Here is a 17,663-nt window from a genome sequence, read left to right as displayed (position 1 = left end):
TATGTGTAAGTTGACTGACTAGCTGGGATACGCTAATATGCTTCATCAAGTATTATCTGGCACTTCATGCTCTACGAGACTCGCAAATGCGAAACTTTGCTTCCCATCCTCGTTTACACTACACGTTGCCTCGACCAGACCTTCGCCAGAAGCACCTATGATACAACTTGCCCTTTCTTGTACACTCACCAACAATTGCACCATCATTACCGCAGCCAAAGAATGACAATCGTTTCTTTTTCAAATGGCGCAAGTTAAAAGCTCAGCTGCTGTACGCCACAAGGGCCCGTGACACAAGGTTTGCAGAGTCGTGACCCTACACGGCAGGAAACCACCTCACGACCAAACCTTGAGCCTTGACCGGCCCGGAAGACAAATCCACGTCCTCTTCCTTGCGAGAGGTAATAGGGAAGTTTAACTGATCCCTCCATTGACCGGGCCGGGGTAGCCTAGCGGTAGTAGTCTTATTCCTATACTTAGAGGCAAGAGGGTGCAACTCCCTCTGCGGTCACTTTTTCAATCCCGACTGGGGGTTCGTTTTTTTTCTTTCTTCTCTTTTTACCCCCTTTTCGCCTTTTCCCTCTCTCGCACTGTACTTTTAATCTATATTCACTGTACTCGCCAAAGTATTCATTTTAAACTATTGTACTTATTTTGAAGTCCCATTTTACGGATCACGTCGACCTGCAGCCACGTAGAATTCAAACATTTTCTCCCAGTCCAACAACACACATATCACTGTTTTCATTTGAACCATATTTCAATCAGAATATCGAGTATTAAGCGCTATGTAATTCTCCAACTCTACTTCGGTCCACTGCCACAGCTTCTCCGCCAACATATCGTCCCTTGCCAACTTATTCATCCGCCCCTTGACCCCCATGTGGCTATAGTATTCCCCGCTCACCACGTCCTGCGACGTCGCGGCCCACAGCTGGTTCTGGATCCCGTCCTGCACGGACGCCATGCACGCCCGCGAAATGGGCCTTCCCAACCGCGCCAGCACGCCACCACCGCCCTCGTGCCGCGCCAGCACGCCCATCAGGTTCGTCCGCACCACGCCCGGGTGCACCGCCGCGACCGTTAGCTGCGGGTACTCGCGCGCCAGCCGCCGCGCGAACAGCGTGTTGGCCAGCTTGCTCTGCGCGTAGCACCGGAACGTGAACGGGCTGTATTTCGGCGGCGGCGTCTTGAGCTTGTCGAACTGGATCCCCCGCCGCGGCGCGTGGTGCATCATGACGGAGCTGACCACGACGACGTGCACGTCCGACACGTTGCCCCGGTTCCGGTTGTGCCGGATCGTGTGCAGGAGCACCGGCATGAGCAGCTTGGTCAGCAGGGCGTGGCCCATGTGGTTCACCCCGAAGGCGCCCTCGTAGCCGTCGCGGGTCATGGCGGGCGGGCCGCTGCCGCCGGCGCGGGCGTTGAGGAGGAGCACGTCCAGACGGTTCGCCGAGTACAAGAAGGTCTCCGCCGCTTCCCGGACGGAGTCGAGGGAGGCGAGGTCCAGTTCCAGGACCTTGAACTCGGTGTTGGGGAACTGCCTAGACAGTTCGAAGACGGTCTGGTCGGCGCGGTGGGTGTCTCGGGCAGCTAGCCATATCTCGGCGGGCTCGTGCTTTGCGAACTCCATGATGGACTGCTTTCCCAGGCCCGAGTTGCCCCCTGTGACCATGATGACTTTGCCGCATAACGACGGCATCCGATGGTCGGAGGACCTCGACGAGCTGGATGAGCTACGTTTCCGGGAGAAGATGCCCATTTTCACTTTGCTTGCTGGTGTATATAAGTCCGGGTGGAGAAGGGTATCAGATGACTGATGGAGTTCGTATATCGCTAGACCAATGTCGTATGCGGATGCAGTTGTTGATATAAACGTTTTTTCAGCCCTGAAAGAGTGGGAAGAAGTGTAGTCTATGGGCTGCCAGTCGGGGCTAGCCGGAACATCAGACGTTTGATACTCGTGAATGAGACTCTGGCGTTGGGGCGAAGCAAATTCTCCGAAGGTAGGTAAATGTTTCCTGGAACCAATGAATTGCTAGGTACTTCTGGAAGGTAAAGTGCAATACCTCTTGACTTTATTTATCTCGAAATTCGGTGGTCTTGCTGGGTGGTGGGTGGTGGTTGGGGGGAACGCACCGCCACATTGTGGCTTTCACGACCCCTGAACTGAACCACTGGACCCCCTATTGCGACGCCAGATCCACCCAATCAACTTTAAAACACACTATCAAACACCAGCATTATGCCTTTAAAGCAACATCAACCACGCCTCGGACCATTTATTACTCTGGTCATGCCTTGAAAATAGGATCATCAGAACATGAAGAAACAATTTTCGCGGTCCAAGCCGGCAATACGACGCCTTCCTGGCATGGTCGTCGACGACCATGGCAGTTTCACAATGGGGGCATCATTTCCAGCAGTCCTGCTCATTAACGTGTTGTTTTGGCCCTGGCTTTCTAAATACAGCAGCGCTCGCTCGCTCGACTGGACCCTGACCCCAGACTCCATCTTATGCCAACATCGTCAAAGCGGGCCCGCATATTCATTCCACCTCCATCAATATGTGCCAGCCGGCGGCAATAGTCGCTTGGATTGTTCGTCCCAAAATGCATCATGCCATCGCCCATATATATTCGAATGTTGGGACGGCCCAGAGAAGTCGTGGTCAGCTTAGCGGACGTTGTGGGCCGACTCTAAAAGCATGGGAGAGTGGTGTTAGTTGTGCTGTATGCCATGGTGATCTGGTTATTGCCTGGAAACAACTCACTGGTATCAACTTTGACAACAGACTTGGCCATACCCAGGGCTTCTGGTCAAGCTGGCATTGAAGTGTCGAAGGGCTCGATCATCTTGACCAGCATGGTTTGCCGGCGATGGAAACGCGCATTCATCAGACAGGGGTTTGGGAGATGAGATGATCGGTAGCTGCATAGGCATTTCGTGTCACAGGAGTGCAGTCGGTCAATGCACCATCTTCGAAGCCTCTGTGGTAACACAGAGAAGTAAGATCCCGGTACCCGATTTATCTTTACCGGGATGAGCGACTCGTCGAACGCGATGGATACTACGACTGGAGTCGACAGTGAGTTTTGCATTTGCCCTAGACCCCCTAGGCCCAGCCTGCGGAAGCATGTTCTTTGTATAATGCCCGGATCCGATACTCTCGGATGGGCATGAAGGCATGACTGATCATGATAACTTTGTCAGGCCCTGACCGAGGGGATGCAGGCGGTTCCCAGCCAAGTTGCCTGGGGATAGGAGTCTAAAGAATGCATTCTCAATTGACCATGGACAGGAGGTGAGGCGTAATGGAGGGCATAGAAAACCAGGAAATAAGCAGCCAGAAGACACAAATGCAAGACCGTTAGATATATTACTGCTCCCATGTTGTAGTGGTTGGTCAGGATGTGTTATGGAAGCTATTGATCAGCCCGAAGTGTACCACGAAACGGGAAAGTTGTCAGATAAATAAGATGTAAGCTCCCTGGGATATGTTGAACTTGCATGACAGCAACCTGTACGTCCCATCTTCTGTCGATTCTCAGGAATCGAGTTTTCACGTTAGGTCAACAAGAAGGTTGACGCCGCTGATCACGAACACTGGACCAAAACCCCAAACGTGTCGCATTCGGTTTCCAAAAGCTGCGGTGGATTGTAAACTGGTATGTTTTCATTCTAGAACAGACTAGACTACGGTGGCCAGGTCCAAGCTCGAGAATATTTCGAAGCTTGGCCCTGCAAGACTGTTAAAGTCTCATCCAATAACCAGCTCGGTTAAAGCTTCCCGACTCATTTTCTGACGAGGCTTGAATCGCCTGCCCCGCGTCCACGTGGGCGTAGACGAGACCAAAAGTGTCGACAGATCGGCAAGGCAATGCAGATGCAGCTTGTTTCGTCCGATGTATAGGTAACGCCATGTTTTGACTTCCTTCATCAGATTTCCTACACCGAATAAGCCCAAACCTACTGCATGTCTGTCCTACCTGAGCCGCGGATGCACATGTCTCGCCAGGTAGAAATGCGGTACTCATCCGCCCGCGGTGGCTGCCTTGCCCGCATTTCAAAATCAGAATACAGACGGTTCATTGGTCTTGTTTCAAAGCTTATGTGCCTAGATTCAAGATATCAGACGTCGCTCTTGCTTTTGGCAGCCTCAATATCGCGCCAAATAACTTTTCTTGTTCTTTTGCTTTTCGACTCATACCAGCGCAGGCCAGTAGATATCGCGCCAAATAGTGTCACATCAGACTTCCGTGAGAATTCGTTCCCACGTCGTGCCAATAGGTTGGAAGACAGTGAAAAGAAAATGCTTGAAAAGATACTGAAGCTGATGGTGTTCAAGTGAGTATATCACTACCTTAAATTTAAACCTCATTGCCTATGCCACATGGAAGATTTGGCGATTGCGTCAGATTGGACATGAAGGGACCCAAGTGTGATTTTTTACTATGCTTTACCATTGAAGTCCATCTCGCCCATGGAGTCAGGCTGGAATGTGTTCTTTTAATAGTTTTATTTTCCTTTTGGCTATTTATTTCACTTTGCGAAACACGTAGTCGTCTATGATGTGCCATGAGTTTTCGTTACGTTGCTGGTGGTGCAGTGCATCGGAAGTTGATTGGTAAACACTTTCGAGGATTGCTGCAACAAACAGGCTGTGTGGCGACAAAAGGAATTACCGGGTTGGGGGCGGCTTGCAGATCTATCCCACCCGTCCTCTTTAACATTAGCCTACCGACCTCCCATAGCCGTAGGCTCACCAACTGCTTTCCTGCCCGTTTTCATAGCCAGGCTGATATACTGCCCAGCATGACTACCTCCAGCACTCGCACACATGTTACTACAACAGATACCACCATAACTCGCACAAGCTGCACTCAATATCTCACCTCCACAGTCGTCGGCGATTCTGGACTGGTATCGGTTCAAATCGTTGCTGTAGCACACATAACAGAAGCGCCAGGCCGCTGCGAGGCATATCAAGTATGCAAAGCAGACATCCAGCCCAACCCAGATATATCTGGCATCGGTGTAAGGAGTCTTCTATTGGATCCATATTGCCGTCTTCAACGACAACGTAACTCACCAGAATACAGGTCCTTGCGGCTTTCATGACGACTGCCTACCTTGTCTTTGCGTTAATACTCTGGGCCTACTGGTACGGAGTCCTGCCGGGATATGTCTTGCAACGGAGTGACCGCAAACTCTTTTTCGCGCGCCAGAAAGAGCCAGATCATCGTGGGCGCCGCATTCTTGAGGAGATAGTCCTCATATTTAGCGACCAACAGCTCCTCACCGGTGTCGGTATACTGCTCACTGGCTACATACTCGCCTTCAACTCCGATCTCAGTTACTACCACTGGAGATTTGTGGTCTCATTGGCATGGCTCAGCTCAACAGTACATCTGATGTCCTTATCAGTACTCCGAGAGCGGTTATGGAGACGCCCCGTATCTTGCACTGTTCGCCTGTTCGCTATCGGGTTGGTCTTCACGCTTCTACTGGCGGCCTTGGTCCCTACCCCTTCTCGTATTAATCCGTTGCCATATACCGAGCGAGAAGGGTACGTCTCTTGGGGACAAGATTCAAGGCCGCGTCTGCAACAAGAGCAACAAGATACGATCAAATCCGCAATACCAATGCGCTGCCTCTGGAACGTCAAACACTCGGACTTCGGCTCCGGCGAGGACTTAAATGCTCTTATATCGTCACTTATCATGACCGGAGCCTTCGCTTGGAAATTATGCCAGTTTTTCGGTGGAAACCGTAATGTTGTTCGTCTCTGGGGAGACTAAAGCTCGAGTCGTACCTGGAGCGGTTTGCTAGGAGAAAGCTGCATGCTCGACCGTATACGGCACTTCCTAAATCCATATACAAGATGACAGTTGCCATCTACGTCGCTTTAGTTGCTTGTATGGAAGTGGTCGAGTCGTTCATGACCAATATTGTACTGCTCGCGTACACATTGATTTGGGGCACTATCAAACTCAGAGGGAATCATGGATTGGGGACGCGCCCTGAAGAAGAATGGGAGATGGGGTTTGGCCAAATTCTGGCCCTGCTGCTACTGGCCCAGCCTGCATTAGCAACCTTGGAGATCCTTCTCGGTTCGTGGTTTGTGGTTGGCCGCTTTTGTCGAGACATGTCCAATTGCTAATACGTATCAGGCCAGGATGACCCAACTTTCAAAGCCCATAACAACATGCATACACAGAGTTTGACGGAAGCACTTTCGGCTCAAACGCGTACCTTAACGGACCTTTTTTCGAGGACTGATATTCACCCACTCTCTGCATCGGAAAAGGCCTCGGGGACAAAACTAGATCCAATACTTGAGCACTTGTATCTGTCAAGGGCGTTCACGATTCTCGTTGGGATCCTTTATCTTGCTCTCCTGGCTTTTCTAGGCACGTTACTAGGCATCTTGGACCTGGGGTACGTTCTAGTTCTGGCTCCTGCCTATTATGTTTCCTTCCCCCTCATACTCTTTTGGATCTTTGTGTTCCCATGGACCACTCGACTTAGCTAGATGGGTTATCAGTAGGCTTGATCACTCAATCGGTTCACTACGTGCTGAGTCATTCAGGTCCTCAAGTCAATCAGGGCGCGACTGACTATCGTGTTCAACAACCCGAAAATCTTGCACTTTCTCGTTGACCATATTTTCTTGTAGTTGAGTTGACTTGGAATTGGGTAGAAGTTGGGAGGAGGAGAAGGGGGAAAAGACTACACGCAAGACTTTAAACTTAGGAATACAATATCTCAACCTCAAACGCAAGCCTCCGAGCTCGCACCTGACCCCATTTCTTCCGAGCATCCGGCATAGCCAGGCCCTCATCCAGCGTGATGCGGCAATCGAAGCGCCGGCCCGTCGTTTTCGAGACTTCGTCCAACAGCTGCCGCAGCGTCGCGTCGCTGTGCATGAAGTTGCCCGCGGGCGTCGCGCAGCCCTCGATATCGCCGACTGCCTCGCCCAGGATCATAGCTCCCGGCTGGTTTTGTTGCTCTTGCGGGCCTGCCGGTTTGAGTAGCTGCACGCAGTTCTCGAGTAGCGCGAGCTGTCTCTCGCGATCGAAGACGTGCAGGACCATTCCCAGGTACAAATAGTCGACCGTGCCTTTCAGACGACGGAGCATGCCGCTGTCACCATCTCCATTGAGGTCGGCAATGGCGTCGCCTTGGGCGAGTTGGGCCTGCAGCGTCGTCCGGTCGCGCCACAGCTCGTAGCTCAGGTCGACGAAGCCCTCCTCAAGCTCATTACCAAAGACGTTCTGTCCCGGCGCACCATCAGCGACCAGTTTGCGTAGATCCTGGCCCAGACCAAACCCGATTTCGAGATACCGGGCCTCGCCGGCCTTGAGCCTTTTCAGCATGGCTGGGTACGAGGGCTGCTTGTAGAGCGTGAGGTTGAGAAATCGGAACTGGCCAATGCAGGGGTAGGGGTATGTATCCCAAGCTTTGTCACGCTACTTATGGGTTAGTGACGAATAGGACAGGAATTTAGTGTTGACAGGCCGCTTACAATTGAAATGACATGATCATCCACCTCATCAGGCGCGATTCCAGAATATGTTTCTAGCAGTTCTCTAGCGTCGTTAGGCACTGATGAGAAGGCCTCATAGTATCCTGCGCTTTTTGTCCTTGGAGCCGATCTGCGACACTGGCGAGTAGAACTGCTTTACATTTGGGGTTTGCCCCTTTTCAAGGGCTGTTGCCATATTGTAACTGGTATGGAAGGTGCAAAGTGTATTGAGTTTGATGAGGTTTGAGTTTGCGAATGCATATACGTAAAACTTGAGTTGACGACAAGATCAAATGCATTTGATAATTCCAGGGTCACATAACACCATCCGCGGACAAGGGGTTAAGTATGCAATCCAATGCTAGTAACCGGACGGCAACATTAAATACCCTTGATAATCTCATATTGCATAACGCTGATATTGTAGTAGTGAAGTATTGGCCAGGGGTGACCTAGTAATCCCGCAATGCAAGGCGGCAATGTCTAACCAGACACGTCCAGCATCTACTGTACGCTACGAAGAATTTGTAACCTGCCTTTGCCAGCGGAGTATGGTCTCGGTAAATATTTTGAACAAATTCGAATATAATACTATTAATATGAATTTGTGCGTTGTCTAAGAGACGCTTAGCTCCTATGGAGGCTCAAGACCACGAAAGCGGCCATGTACTTTAATAGGCGTGCTTTAATAGATATACATGAGGAGTCTACCTGGAAGACAGACTCAGAACTTCAAACTCCATTGAAAATGGCTTAGCAAGGACTATATGCTAAGCATTGGACTTCCTGCCCACAATCACTACCAATTCAACTCATGCCTAGGACTTGAAGCAGGAACCGGTATCCAGGCACAACCGTCTCTTCCCAATCACGCGACCCTTCTCTCAGCCTAAGGTCAAAGAGATGGCGCTCTCCCCGAAGCGGCAGAAATCCATTACACAGACGCCCAGAACTACCACTTCCTCGTCTCATTTCGGCCACGAACCTCTCAGCGGCCGCAAAGGGAGCGACTTCATCCCCACTTCCATGGACGATGAAAGTCGGGACGTCGTACTTCCCGGCCTGCAGCTGCGCGAGCGGACTGATCGCGGCGATCCGGTCGGGTGAGGGCGTTGCCAATGAAAGTGACCTCAACGACCCTTTGGATGTCGGAGTCGCGTCACCATTATCGTAGGAAATACCGTTCAACAGGACGGGCAAGGCAATGCGGCCTTGGTACATGATCATGAGAAGATCGGAGCGCGGGTCGCCCGGACACATCCAACCCAGATCTGATATATCAGAACTGGGGCTGGCATTGGAGATCTAAGTAACGAATGTTAGTCAAATGAAACTGTGCACTTGCCCTACCAGCCGACAAGATGGAAGAAGATGACTTACGGGTTTGGATGGCAAAGCTTGGATGATTTCATCGAGATTTCGTGTCGATTTGGGCATACCAACGGGACAGTCCATTTCATCGAGCTCTGCCAAGTCGTTAGCCCCGCGTAAATCATCCACTTCTCAACAAAAGGCTCTTGAAGAAGAATGAAACATCACTCACCTCCTGATTCAAAATCGACAGGGGCATAGAAGCTCAATACAGCGCTCGGTGGCGGAATACCCGCCGCCGGAGCAGTCCAACCGAGAGACATGGCCAATTGGCCGCCGGTGGACCACCCTATTACGGCCACACGAGAAGGGTCGACACGCACCCCAGCCCCTGAGGAAATCGCAGGGAGAGCCTCGCGAACCCAGCGGTAAGCATCGCACACGTCCGTCATGGGCCCTTCGATAATGTTGACTTCGGGACAGAGTCGGTAGTCGATGCTGACGGGGAGCAAGCCCAGCTTAAGAAGATAGCGCGTCTGTTCGGGACGGACGGCGCGGCGAGAGAGGGTCACGTAGCCGCCGCCGTGTATCATGAGAGCTATACGTCGCAAAAGGAGTTTCATAAGCTTCTATTCCTATCGAGATCATGGATAAGGGACTTAATAGAGAACTCCGTGAGGCCGCTTGGCCTCAGTGAGTTCTGTCAGATCATTGGAGACGTACCGACTGGCCTAGGCGATGCCGCGGGTGCCCTTGGATAATACACGTCTGCTTTGATTTGCACGCCGTCCACCTCCTTATAAACCACCGTTTCAATGCGATGACCTTGATCTTTATCGTCGCTTGCCTTCTGGGTACTGTACCTCACTGGAAGGCGATCTGATGAAGTACCGCAGGATGTAGGTTCCGGGCCAGTGTCCCATTTCATGTTGGATCCGACTATTAGCTGTGTTGTGTTGGTATCCGCCGAAGACCCATAGGAATATCCCGTAGACGCAAACCCAGCTTCTCGGGAGTGTCCTTGCCCACTCAGGGGCCGTCTGCAAGGGCGCAATCGGGCCATCGGCGAACCACCACCCATCGAGGAGGCCGAAGCAGATGTCACACCAGTCAATCTTGGTCGTGGTCTCGGCAAGCACAAAAAGGCCACCGGCCGGGGTAAGGGTGCTGCAGATGCGGCGACACGCGGCCGTGCGGTCCTTGGTTGCGTGCACAACGTTGGTAGCGACCACGATGTCGAATCGACCGAGGAACTCGGGGCGAATCTCGCTTTCCAGGTTCAGGGTCGAGTACGTGAACCAGGGGAGATGGCTGAACTTCTTTTGGCATTCTTCACGAGGCTTGGCGAGATGTCCGTGAACGTGTAGTCAGTGGCGATACCGGCTTTCAAGAGCTCTTCCACGAGATAACGTGTCGTACCGCCCGTACCACCACCCACCTCAAGGATGCGAACAGGCCTCCTGGTAGCGGCAGTATGGGCTGTAGAGGACCGAAGCAATGTTGTCAGGAAGATGACCATCTGCTCTGTGAGGCTGGCGGTTAACGGGGAGCGACCATAGTAGTTTTCCATAATCTGCAGAGATGTGGGATTTCCAAACATGAGTGAGACCGAGTCGTTCTTCCCACTGAGACAGTTGGCCAGTTGAGGACCGGTGAGTTCAAGCAGAGTTGTCTCGTGCACATAGGCGGGAAAGCGGCTACTAAAGTCTTTCAAAAACTCTGACGCAGACCGACTATCAATCTCGGCGCTGCCGCGCACGATACCTGTTAATGTTCCTCCGGGCCCAGTCAGAGACACTATACCATGTTTTTGCAATATCGCCCATATTCTGCGCATGAGCTTGTCGTACTTTGGCGACAAGTACGGGACTACGGGCACTGACTCCTTCGTTGTCATGTTTCTGAGGTCAACTCCCAGAGTAGCCAAAGCCTCCACGATGTAGGCAACGGCGATCTGATCCTGAAGAGGGGCCACTGTAGACCAGTATCCGATCACCCCGTGCTTTCCTGCCGCCGTATCAAAGTCGGAGCTCAGTTCTTCCAATAATTGGAATGGGTTCGACTCAAACAAGCTGGCTGGAGACAAGCCGGACCGAACCGGCGATAGTTCAGTCAAGGGATCTGGTTCGTTTAGGGAGGCTGCTGGGATGCGACCCGTATGCCTAACGATTTCATGATGTCTTTGATCGAGTCCTCCATCTTCAGATCGAGTATAACCAAGAAGTGATCTTCGATTTCTTGTTTCATGTCAATCAATGCCAATGAATCAACTCCCAGGTGGACCAATGTGACGTCGAGCGGGATATTCTCACGATCTGCGCCACAAGCATCCGATAGTATTTGGAAGAATCGTTCTGTCTGAAGATCATCCCCGTGTGAATTTGATGTGGCCTGAGGCTGTTGAGCTCGACCCCCAAGCAAATTCGGCTCCAAGGCTTGGGAAACCGAGACGTCAGCGACCAGTAAGCGCTCAAGGTCCGCCACGGTGCTGTTGAGTAAATCTGACGTGGCGACCGAGATGCCAAATTTGGAGAGCAAACCGTCAGAGAGCTCTGCCGAGCCCAAGGAGTCGAGGCCCATGAGAGCTAGTGGAGTTGTCTTCTGAATGTCAGATTTGTCAAGCATCGTACACTCTGATATAAGATCCAATAGGGCGTCCGTCGTCTCTCCAGAGTTCTGCAAGAGCCTGGTAGGTGTTTCAGACTCGATACCAGGAGTGAATATTACGCCACTGCTGGAGCTCGATGTCGAGGCGGTGTTGACATGATGTGAAGATGCCTTAGTGGGAGCTTCTAGCCTGGCCCCTTTGAAGTGGAGAATGCAGCGTCCAGGGCCTTTTCCAGCTTAACAGTCGGTAGACGTGACATTCTGCATCCGGTGAAAATGGCCACGATCTTTTCATTGGGAGAACAGACGAATAAGTCTCCGATGGCTTGATTCTGATCATCCAGGAAGTCGAAACTTGCAAAGACAGTCCAACAGACAGTGGTGTCCATCACAAAGTCCCGTGTAAGAACGGCTCGGTCCAGACCCATCATTACGGCCACCTCCCCATCAGAGATATGATCACTGGTATTGATGAGTAGACCCAGGGCGTGGATGCACATGTCGAGTACCACGGCGTCGCAGACGGTCCACCAATGATTCTCGAGGCGGTGTGGTTGGTCGCTTGGGGCCTGGACCGTGGCTAGCACCTCGCTTCCATCGACTTGGACGGACTTGAGTCCTTTGAAGAAGCCACCATATTTCACCACTCGTGAGAACAACTTGTATGCACGACTGCCGTGGAGATTTTCGCTGGTGGAGCTGCGAACAAGCGTTTGGATCCCACGGCTTACAAGACGCTGGAAGCTGTCTAGCCGGGGTTCCGCATTGAGGCAAATGGTGGCTTCCAGATGGACCGTTTCAGAAGAGGCAGAGTCTCCCTTGAGTGAGTTTGGGTTGCTGTAAACTGACACGACCTTCACCCGCCAGACGGAGCTGGTTTCAGGAACGGCCGCAAGCCGCAGCACTACCTCTCCCTGGGGATCAAGGCCCAGCGGAGATCGAACATTGAAGTCTTCAAACTTCAAGGCTTCGTTCTTCATGGTATGTACATCTCCCTTCATAAGCATCAGTGCCATGGTCGCACACTCCATGTACAACGGAGCTGGGCACAAAGGCCGCGAGCACACGACGTGACCTTCGACCACGCTGCGATAGCGCGGGTTTTGCGTGTTGATGAGGAAGCTGGCGCATCCTGGGCGGTCGCTGGATGTTTCACGCCTAGAAACCAAGGGCGGAGCCGTGATTTGCGGTGGTGGCGTAGTACCGAGCTTGGCTTGCTGTTGCTGTTGCTGTAGCTTCATATACATCTCTCCTGCGCGGTCGACGTTATCAAGCCAGTGACTAGTTCTGGCAAATTGGTATGGTGGCAGCCATACTGGACGGCAAGGCTCAGGGCTATCGTCAGACTCCGGCAGAAAGCCCCAATGCTTTACGGAGTTGAGGCCATAGGACCAGAGATTTGTGACAGTGTCAGCGATGGCATCGCTGGGATGATGAAGACCTTTCGCCTTGACCGGTTGGAATGTGTGCCCGTCAGACCGCCGGCAGCACCGCTTTGCCATTGCCGCAATGGGGGTATCGAATCCAGCCTCCACCCATATGCAATCGCCCAGAGCCCCTCTAGCCGTTGTATAGCATGATCAAAGTAGACAGGCTGACGCGCATGGTTGGCTGCGCTCTGGCCCTGTGGCTCCGTACCATTGAGGGAACATGCATAGAAGGGGATGATTGGTTTATTCCGCTTGCACGAATGGTCAAGTGCTTCCAGGTCGCTCAGAATCGAATCCGCGAGCGCCGAGTGGAAAGCATGAGTTGTCCTAAGGCGCTGGAATCGGAACATCGCGTTCTTCTTCAACAGCTCCTCGGCCTCTTCGATCGCGTCCTCTCGACCTGCCATCACAACCGACCGAGGTCCGTTGAAACAAGCAGTCTCAAGACCCAGCATTTCTGGGGAGAGCTGTCCAGAGTCATCGGCGGTGCACTCCACGGCCAACATAGAGCCTTTGTCGGGGCCCCATTTTGTCTCGATCAGACGGGCTCTCGTGTAAACCAGGCGGATACTGTCGGCCAAAGACAGTATGCTTGACACTGCCATCGCCGTATACTCCCCAAGGCTGTGACCGACAACTGCCTGTGGCACCAAACCAGCCCCTATCCAGCATTGCGCGCACGCATACTGGACGGCAAACATTCCGCATTGCAGAGCCGCTATATCTTCGACGGCGTCTGTTTGGAATATTGCTTCGAGAAGTGAAGTCTCTCCATGCTTTCGAAACTCCGTTTCACACGCATCCAAATGGAAGCGGAAAGCCGGAAACCCGTCATACAAGGATTTGGGAAGGGCGATCATTTGATCAGACTGACCGCTGAACGCTAACACAACAGGTCTTGGGGCGACACCTACATGAATCGGGACCTGGACCACATCTGCAGAACTGATGGACTGGAGCAAACGTGCAGCTTCCTCGATGGTACTGGCCTTCATCACTGCTTGGTGTCTTTGGCGCTGCCTCCTGTGGCTCAGGGTGTACGCGATGTCGGCAAAGCTTCTGTCCTTGGGGATCCTCTCCAGGTACAAGCCTAGAGACTTGGCCGTCTCAAGCAGACTTGCCGTGGAGGCAGCAGTGACCAGAAAGGGGTACGATACCAGCGGGCTCGGGCGCTTTGGTACACGAGACTCCACAGACACAGCATCGCCTTGTAGCCGCAAGCGGGGGGCACCACACACGAGCAATGCGGCGTTGGACCCAGCTGCGCCGTAGCTGTTGACCAGAGCCACACGGAAGGGCGTATCCCAACCCCTCAGTTTCGTAGCAATCTCCATGCCATCATGCTCCAGAGGCGGGATATTGGGGTTTAGCGTACCATAGTTGGCCTGAGGGGGATTTTCCCGTGTCGAAGCATTGCCAAAACCTTCAGTAAACCGGCGACCCCCGCCGCTGGCTCGGCATGACCGATGTTGCCCTTGATAGAGCCGACGGCCACTTTCGGTTGGCGCGAGGTACCTCCAAACACGGAGCGGATGCTGCTCATCTCGATGGGATCGCCGACTTGGGTTCCCGTGCCATGTGCCTCCACGTACGTCACTTGCGATCCGGTCAAGCCCGCCTGCCCGATGACTTTCTTATAAAGGGCTTGCTGGGCCGTGGCATCTGGAACTGTGAGGGATGCTGACAGCCCACCCTGATTCGTGGCGACTCCGACAATAACTCCCCTGATGGGGTCTCCATCAGCCACTGCGTCCTTGAGCCGCTTCAGGACTACCACTCCGCACCCGTCGGCTCGGCAATATCCATCTGCAGCGGCGTTGAACGGCTTGCACTGCCCCGTCGGGCTCAGAAACCCAGCCTTGGCCAGATCAAGATAGGTGTTGATCCCCGTCATCACGTTCGCTCCGCCCGCGAGAGCCATGCGGCACTCCCCAGCCTGGATCGCCTTGCAGGCGCGGTTAATCGCCACCATGGACGAGGAACAAGCCGTGTTGAACATCTCCGAGGGCCCGGACCAGCCGTATGTGTGACTCAGACGTCCACAGACAAAAGCCGGGACGGTGCCGGTGCTGGTGTACGCAGTCGGTGTGTGGGCGTTGGTGTTCTCGACGTACTCGCCGAGCACCAGTCCGATAAAGCAGCCGACGTCTTCGCCCGTCTCTCGGCGATGTGAAGCCAGATATCCAGCATCCTCAAGCGCCTCGAAGGAGAGCTCGAGCATGATGCGCTGCTGCGGGTCCATGTTGGCCGCTTCCCGCGCGCTGATGCCGAAGAACGCGTTGTCGAACCGTTTGATGTCGTCGATGAAATTGCCGTAGAACTTGCGATCTGTCCACTGGCTGTGGGCACCGCTAGTGAGGATCCGGTAACTTTCGGAGGCCTTGAACCGGTTACTGGGAAGCTCCTGGACGCAACTCTTTCCGCTCGCAAGAAGTTCCCACAGCTTGTCCATGCTGTTTGCCCCGGGCAGGCGACAAGCGGCCCCGGTGATTGCGATGGCATTCTCGGGAAACTCGTACCCCGAATCACCACCATCCTCCGCGAGGGGCTGCTGTATCGATGGTCGAGGGGGTTCAGATGTTTCCAATATCAGGCTTTTCGCAAACACTTTCGTCACTTGCAGGTGGGCCTGGACGAAGGGGGACATCGTGATACAGTCGTCCCAGCCAAACGCCACGAAACAGTGCTCCGTCCGGGGCGATTGTGTGAGATCCTGGGCCACCCCTTTAGCAACTGTAACCACTCGCAGCGCGAAGCCAGCATTGTCCAGATGAGATCGTCCGCTAACAGGCCATCCGTGATCCGCTCTCCGGTTTGGTTCGACCGAAGAGGCAGGAACAATTGTGACGCATGCGGGAGCTGCAACCCTTGCGACGTATCATCGTGACAGATCCTGCAGAGCTCCGCGGCAAGATGCGCATTCGCCGGATTGTGCGCACTGCCGCCCAGCTGGATCTCCTGGGATCTAACCCCCTTGTGCTCCGTAACGTAGTCGGCAAACGCCCGCAGAGTGGCCGCGGGGCCGCCAATGCTGATGGACCTGGGCCCAGTGATGGCTGAGATGTAGGTTCCAGGGAAGCGGCGGGTCAGCTCTTCTCCCTGGCCTTCGTACTTGAGACGGATGGCCAAGAGCGTGTTCTCAGTGCCCGAGTTGTCGTCGGTGGCCTCCGTATACGCGCCGATGCCGACCAGGATCCTCAAGGCGGCGCCCATGCACTTCACCAGCTCGTCCTCCGTCCTCGCACAGGATATACATATCGCCGCGGGAAGACCGCCGCAGTATCCATTCACACCGCCTCCACCTTCTCGGATATCGGACACGAAATCCTGGTGGGAAAGACCGTGGACGTCTAAGTACCGTAGATACTGCCCTATTTGCAAGACCGAGAGAAGGGGGAGTGACGTAATGTTCGACTGTGTGGTGGACAGCGGTCCGGAATTTCCATTGACCGCCCAGTCTCTCAGTGTAGTAAGCACTTTCGGCCCATGAGACATACTCCTTATGTTGTCATTCGCCGAGGCGAACACTTTCCATAGCTCGTCGGCCGCAAGTGCCGCAACCTCACCGAGCAGACGCTTTCCGTGTTCATTTTGCTCCAGGAATCGATGCAACATGTCCAAGTATCCCTCATCCGCCCGCTTTGTCTGCGGGCAGAAAAAGGCGGCTGAAGCCCTTGGGTTTCCTCCGGCCGTGGGTTCCATGACCTGACGATGTCTATTGTTAAACGCGGCAAATCCAAACTTATGGGACACCAGGATAATAGTTTATGTGTTCGTATATCGCATATCTTCTTGTTGATGGATATGCTCTCAGTAGTCCTGCTGGCAGATAGTCGAGGGGCGTATGGTTCATTCACACAGAATGACACAATCCAGGCAGGCATAGAACTGCCATACCAGGGAGCTATCTGCTACTACCCGATGAAGTGCAGTCAATGCATGCCGTTAGAAAGCCACATTCAGCGGCATCTAGGTACGCTGGACCAGCACGTTAGTCCGTAGCCAATAGACTGTCCCGTGGAGCTAACGCGGTCCGGACTTGTATTCCGTCAGTAGGGCATAGCTCGAGCCGCAACACGTAGAGCCCAAAGCTTCTTGCATGCTGCGTGTAAGACGGACCCGCGTACTCACTTCGGTAATTGCCGTGCGCGGAGTAAGCACAAGTCATCGAGTTGGTATGCAAGCGGAATCCGTCCAGTCCGTACGCCGTACGTCAGCGCGGGTCATACCCAATCATGGCCGATCTATTCCCTCTCTTGTACGTGCGCATCAAGGTGCGTTGCAAGCTGAAAAGCAATGTAACGTTGGGCGATGCATCTCGATGACCAATCGGGGTTCCAGCCGCCCCCAAATGCGACTGATCTCAAGCGGCTAAATTGATAAACGCAGTTATAAGCAAATAAGCCGTCGAAACAGGCAGGTAAGCATTTAGTCCTCCAATGAGAGTTGCGAATTGGTACACATGTAGGTGCAGCGCGTAGATAAGACATGATGATCCGGCTGACTAGCACCACTGCGTATGCATGCACTTCGTAAGATCCCGTTCCACGACGATCGCTATACTTTGACCGTTCTCACCGCTCACCTCGATAGCTGCATAACTCACCTTACTGCCTAGCCCGGATAACGCTGATATGGCTTAACAACACCTCCCCCGTGCCCCTAGATGGTGGACTATTATGTTCCTGTTGAACCGAATTAGGTACTGGGTGAAGTCACTCATCAGCTTCGGCATAGCCACCACCATGCGGGATTGTATTGCGGCACTACTTCACCAGACCAACTCC

The 17,663-nt window shown here is 53.3% G+C and overlaps 3 protein-coding genes across 3 annotated transcripts; 1 reads left to right on the top strand and 2 right to left on the bottom strand.

Moving 5' to 3' along the window:
* Positions 1-760: 760 nt before the first annotated feature.
* PG997_007309 (uncharacterized protein) lies at positions 761-1,762 on the bottom strand (the record flags this gene model as incomplete). The annotated part of the gene is made up of 1 exon (XM_066811624.1): positions 761-1,762. One exon carries the CDS (start codon positions 1,760-1,762, stop codon positions 761-763), a length of 1,002 nt encoding a protein of 333 aa, XP_066666966.1.
* A 3,053-nt stretch (positions 1,763-4,815) lies between these two features.
* Positions 4,816-5,801, top strand: PG997_007308 (uncharacterized protein; the record flags this gene model as incomplete). Its single annotated transcript, XM_066811623.1, has 2 exons — positions 4,816-5,037; positions 5,103-5,801. 2 exons carry the CDS (start codon positions 4,816-4,818, stop codon positions 5,799-5,801), a joined length of 921 nt encoding a protein of 306 aa, XP_066666965.1.
* Positions 5,802-6,752: 951 nt separating this feature from the next.
* PG997_007307 (uncharacterized protein) lies at positions 6,753-16,578 on the bottom strand (the record flags this gene model as incomplete). Its single annotated transcript, XM_066811622.1, has 14 exons — positions 6,753-7,472; positions 7,529-7,658; positions 8,514-8,833; positions 8,909-8,994; positions 9,072-9,437; positions 9,563-9,785; positions 9,841-10,150; positions 10,201-11,038; positions 11,152-11,682; positions 11,751-12,733; positions 12,820-14,261; positions 14,318-15,735; positions 15,816-16,226; positions 16,374-16,578. The coding sequence occupies 14 exons, from the start codon at positions 16,576-16,578 to the stop codon at positions 6,753-6,755; spliced, it is 7,983 nt and encodes a 2,660-aa protein (XP_066666964.1).
* Positions 16,579-17,663: the final 1,085 nt, after the last annotated feature.

This window comes from Apiospora hydei, assembly GCF_038363865.1.
Source record: "Apiospora hydei strain CBS 114990 chromosome Unknown utg000006l_segment0_segment0, whole genome shotgun sequence".
Taxonomy (NCBI): Eukaryota; Fungi; Ascomycota; class Sordariomycetes; order Amphisphaeriales; family Apiosporaceae; genus Apiospora; species Apiospora hydei.
The sequence above is the reverse complement of the archived record's forward strand: the minus strand, read 5'-3'. Positions and strand labels throughout refer to the sequence as shown.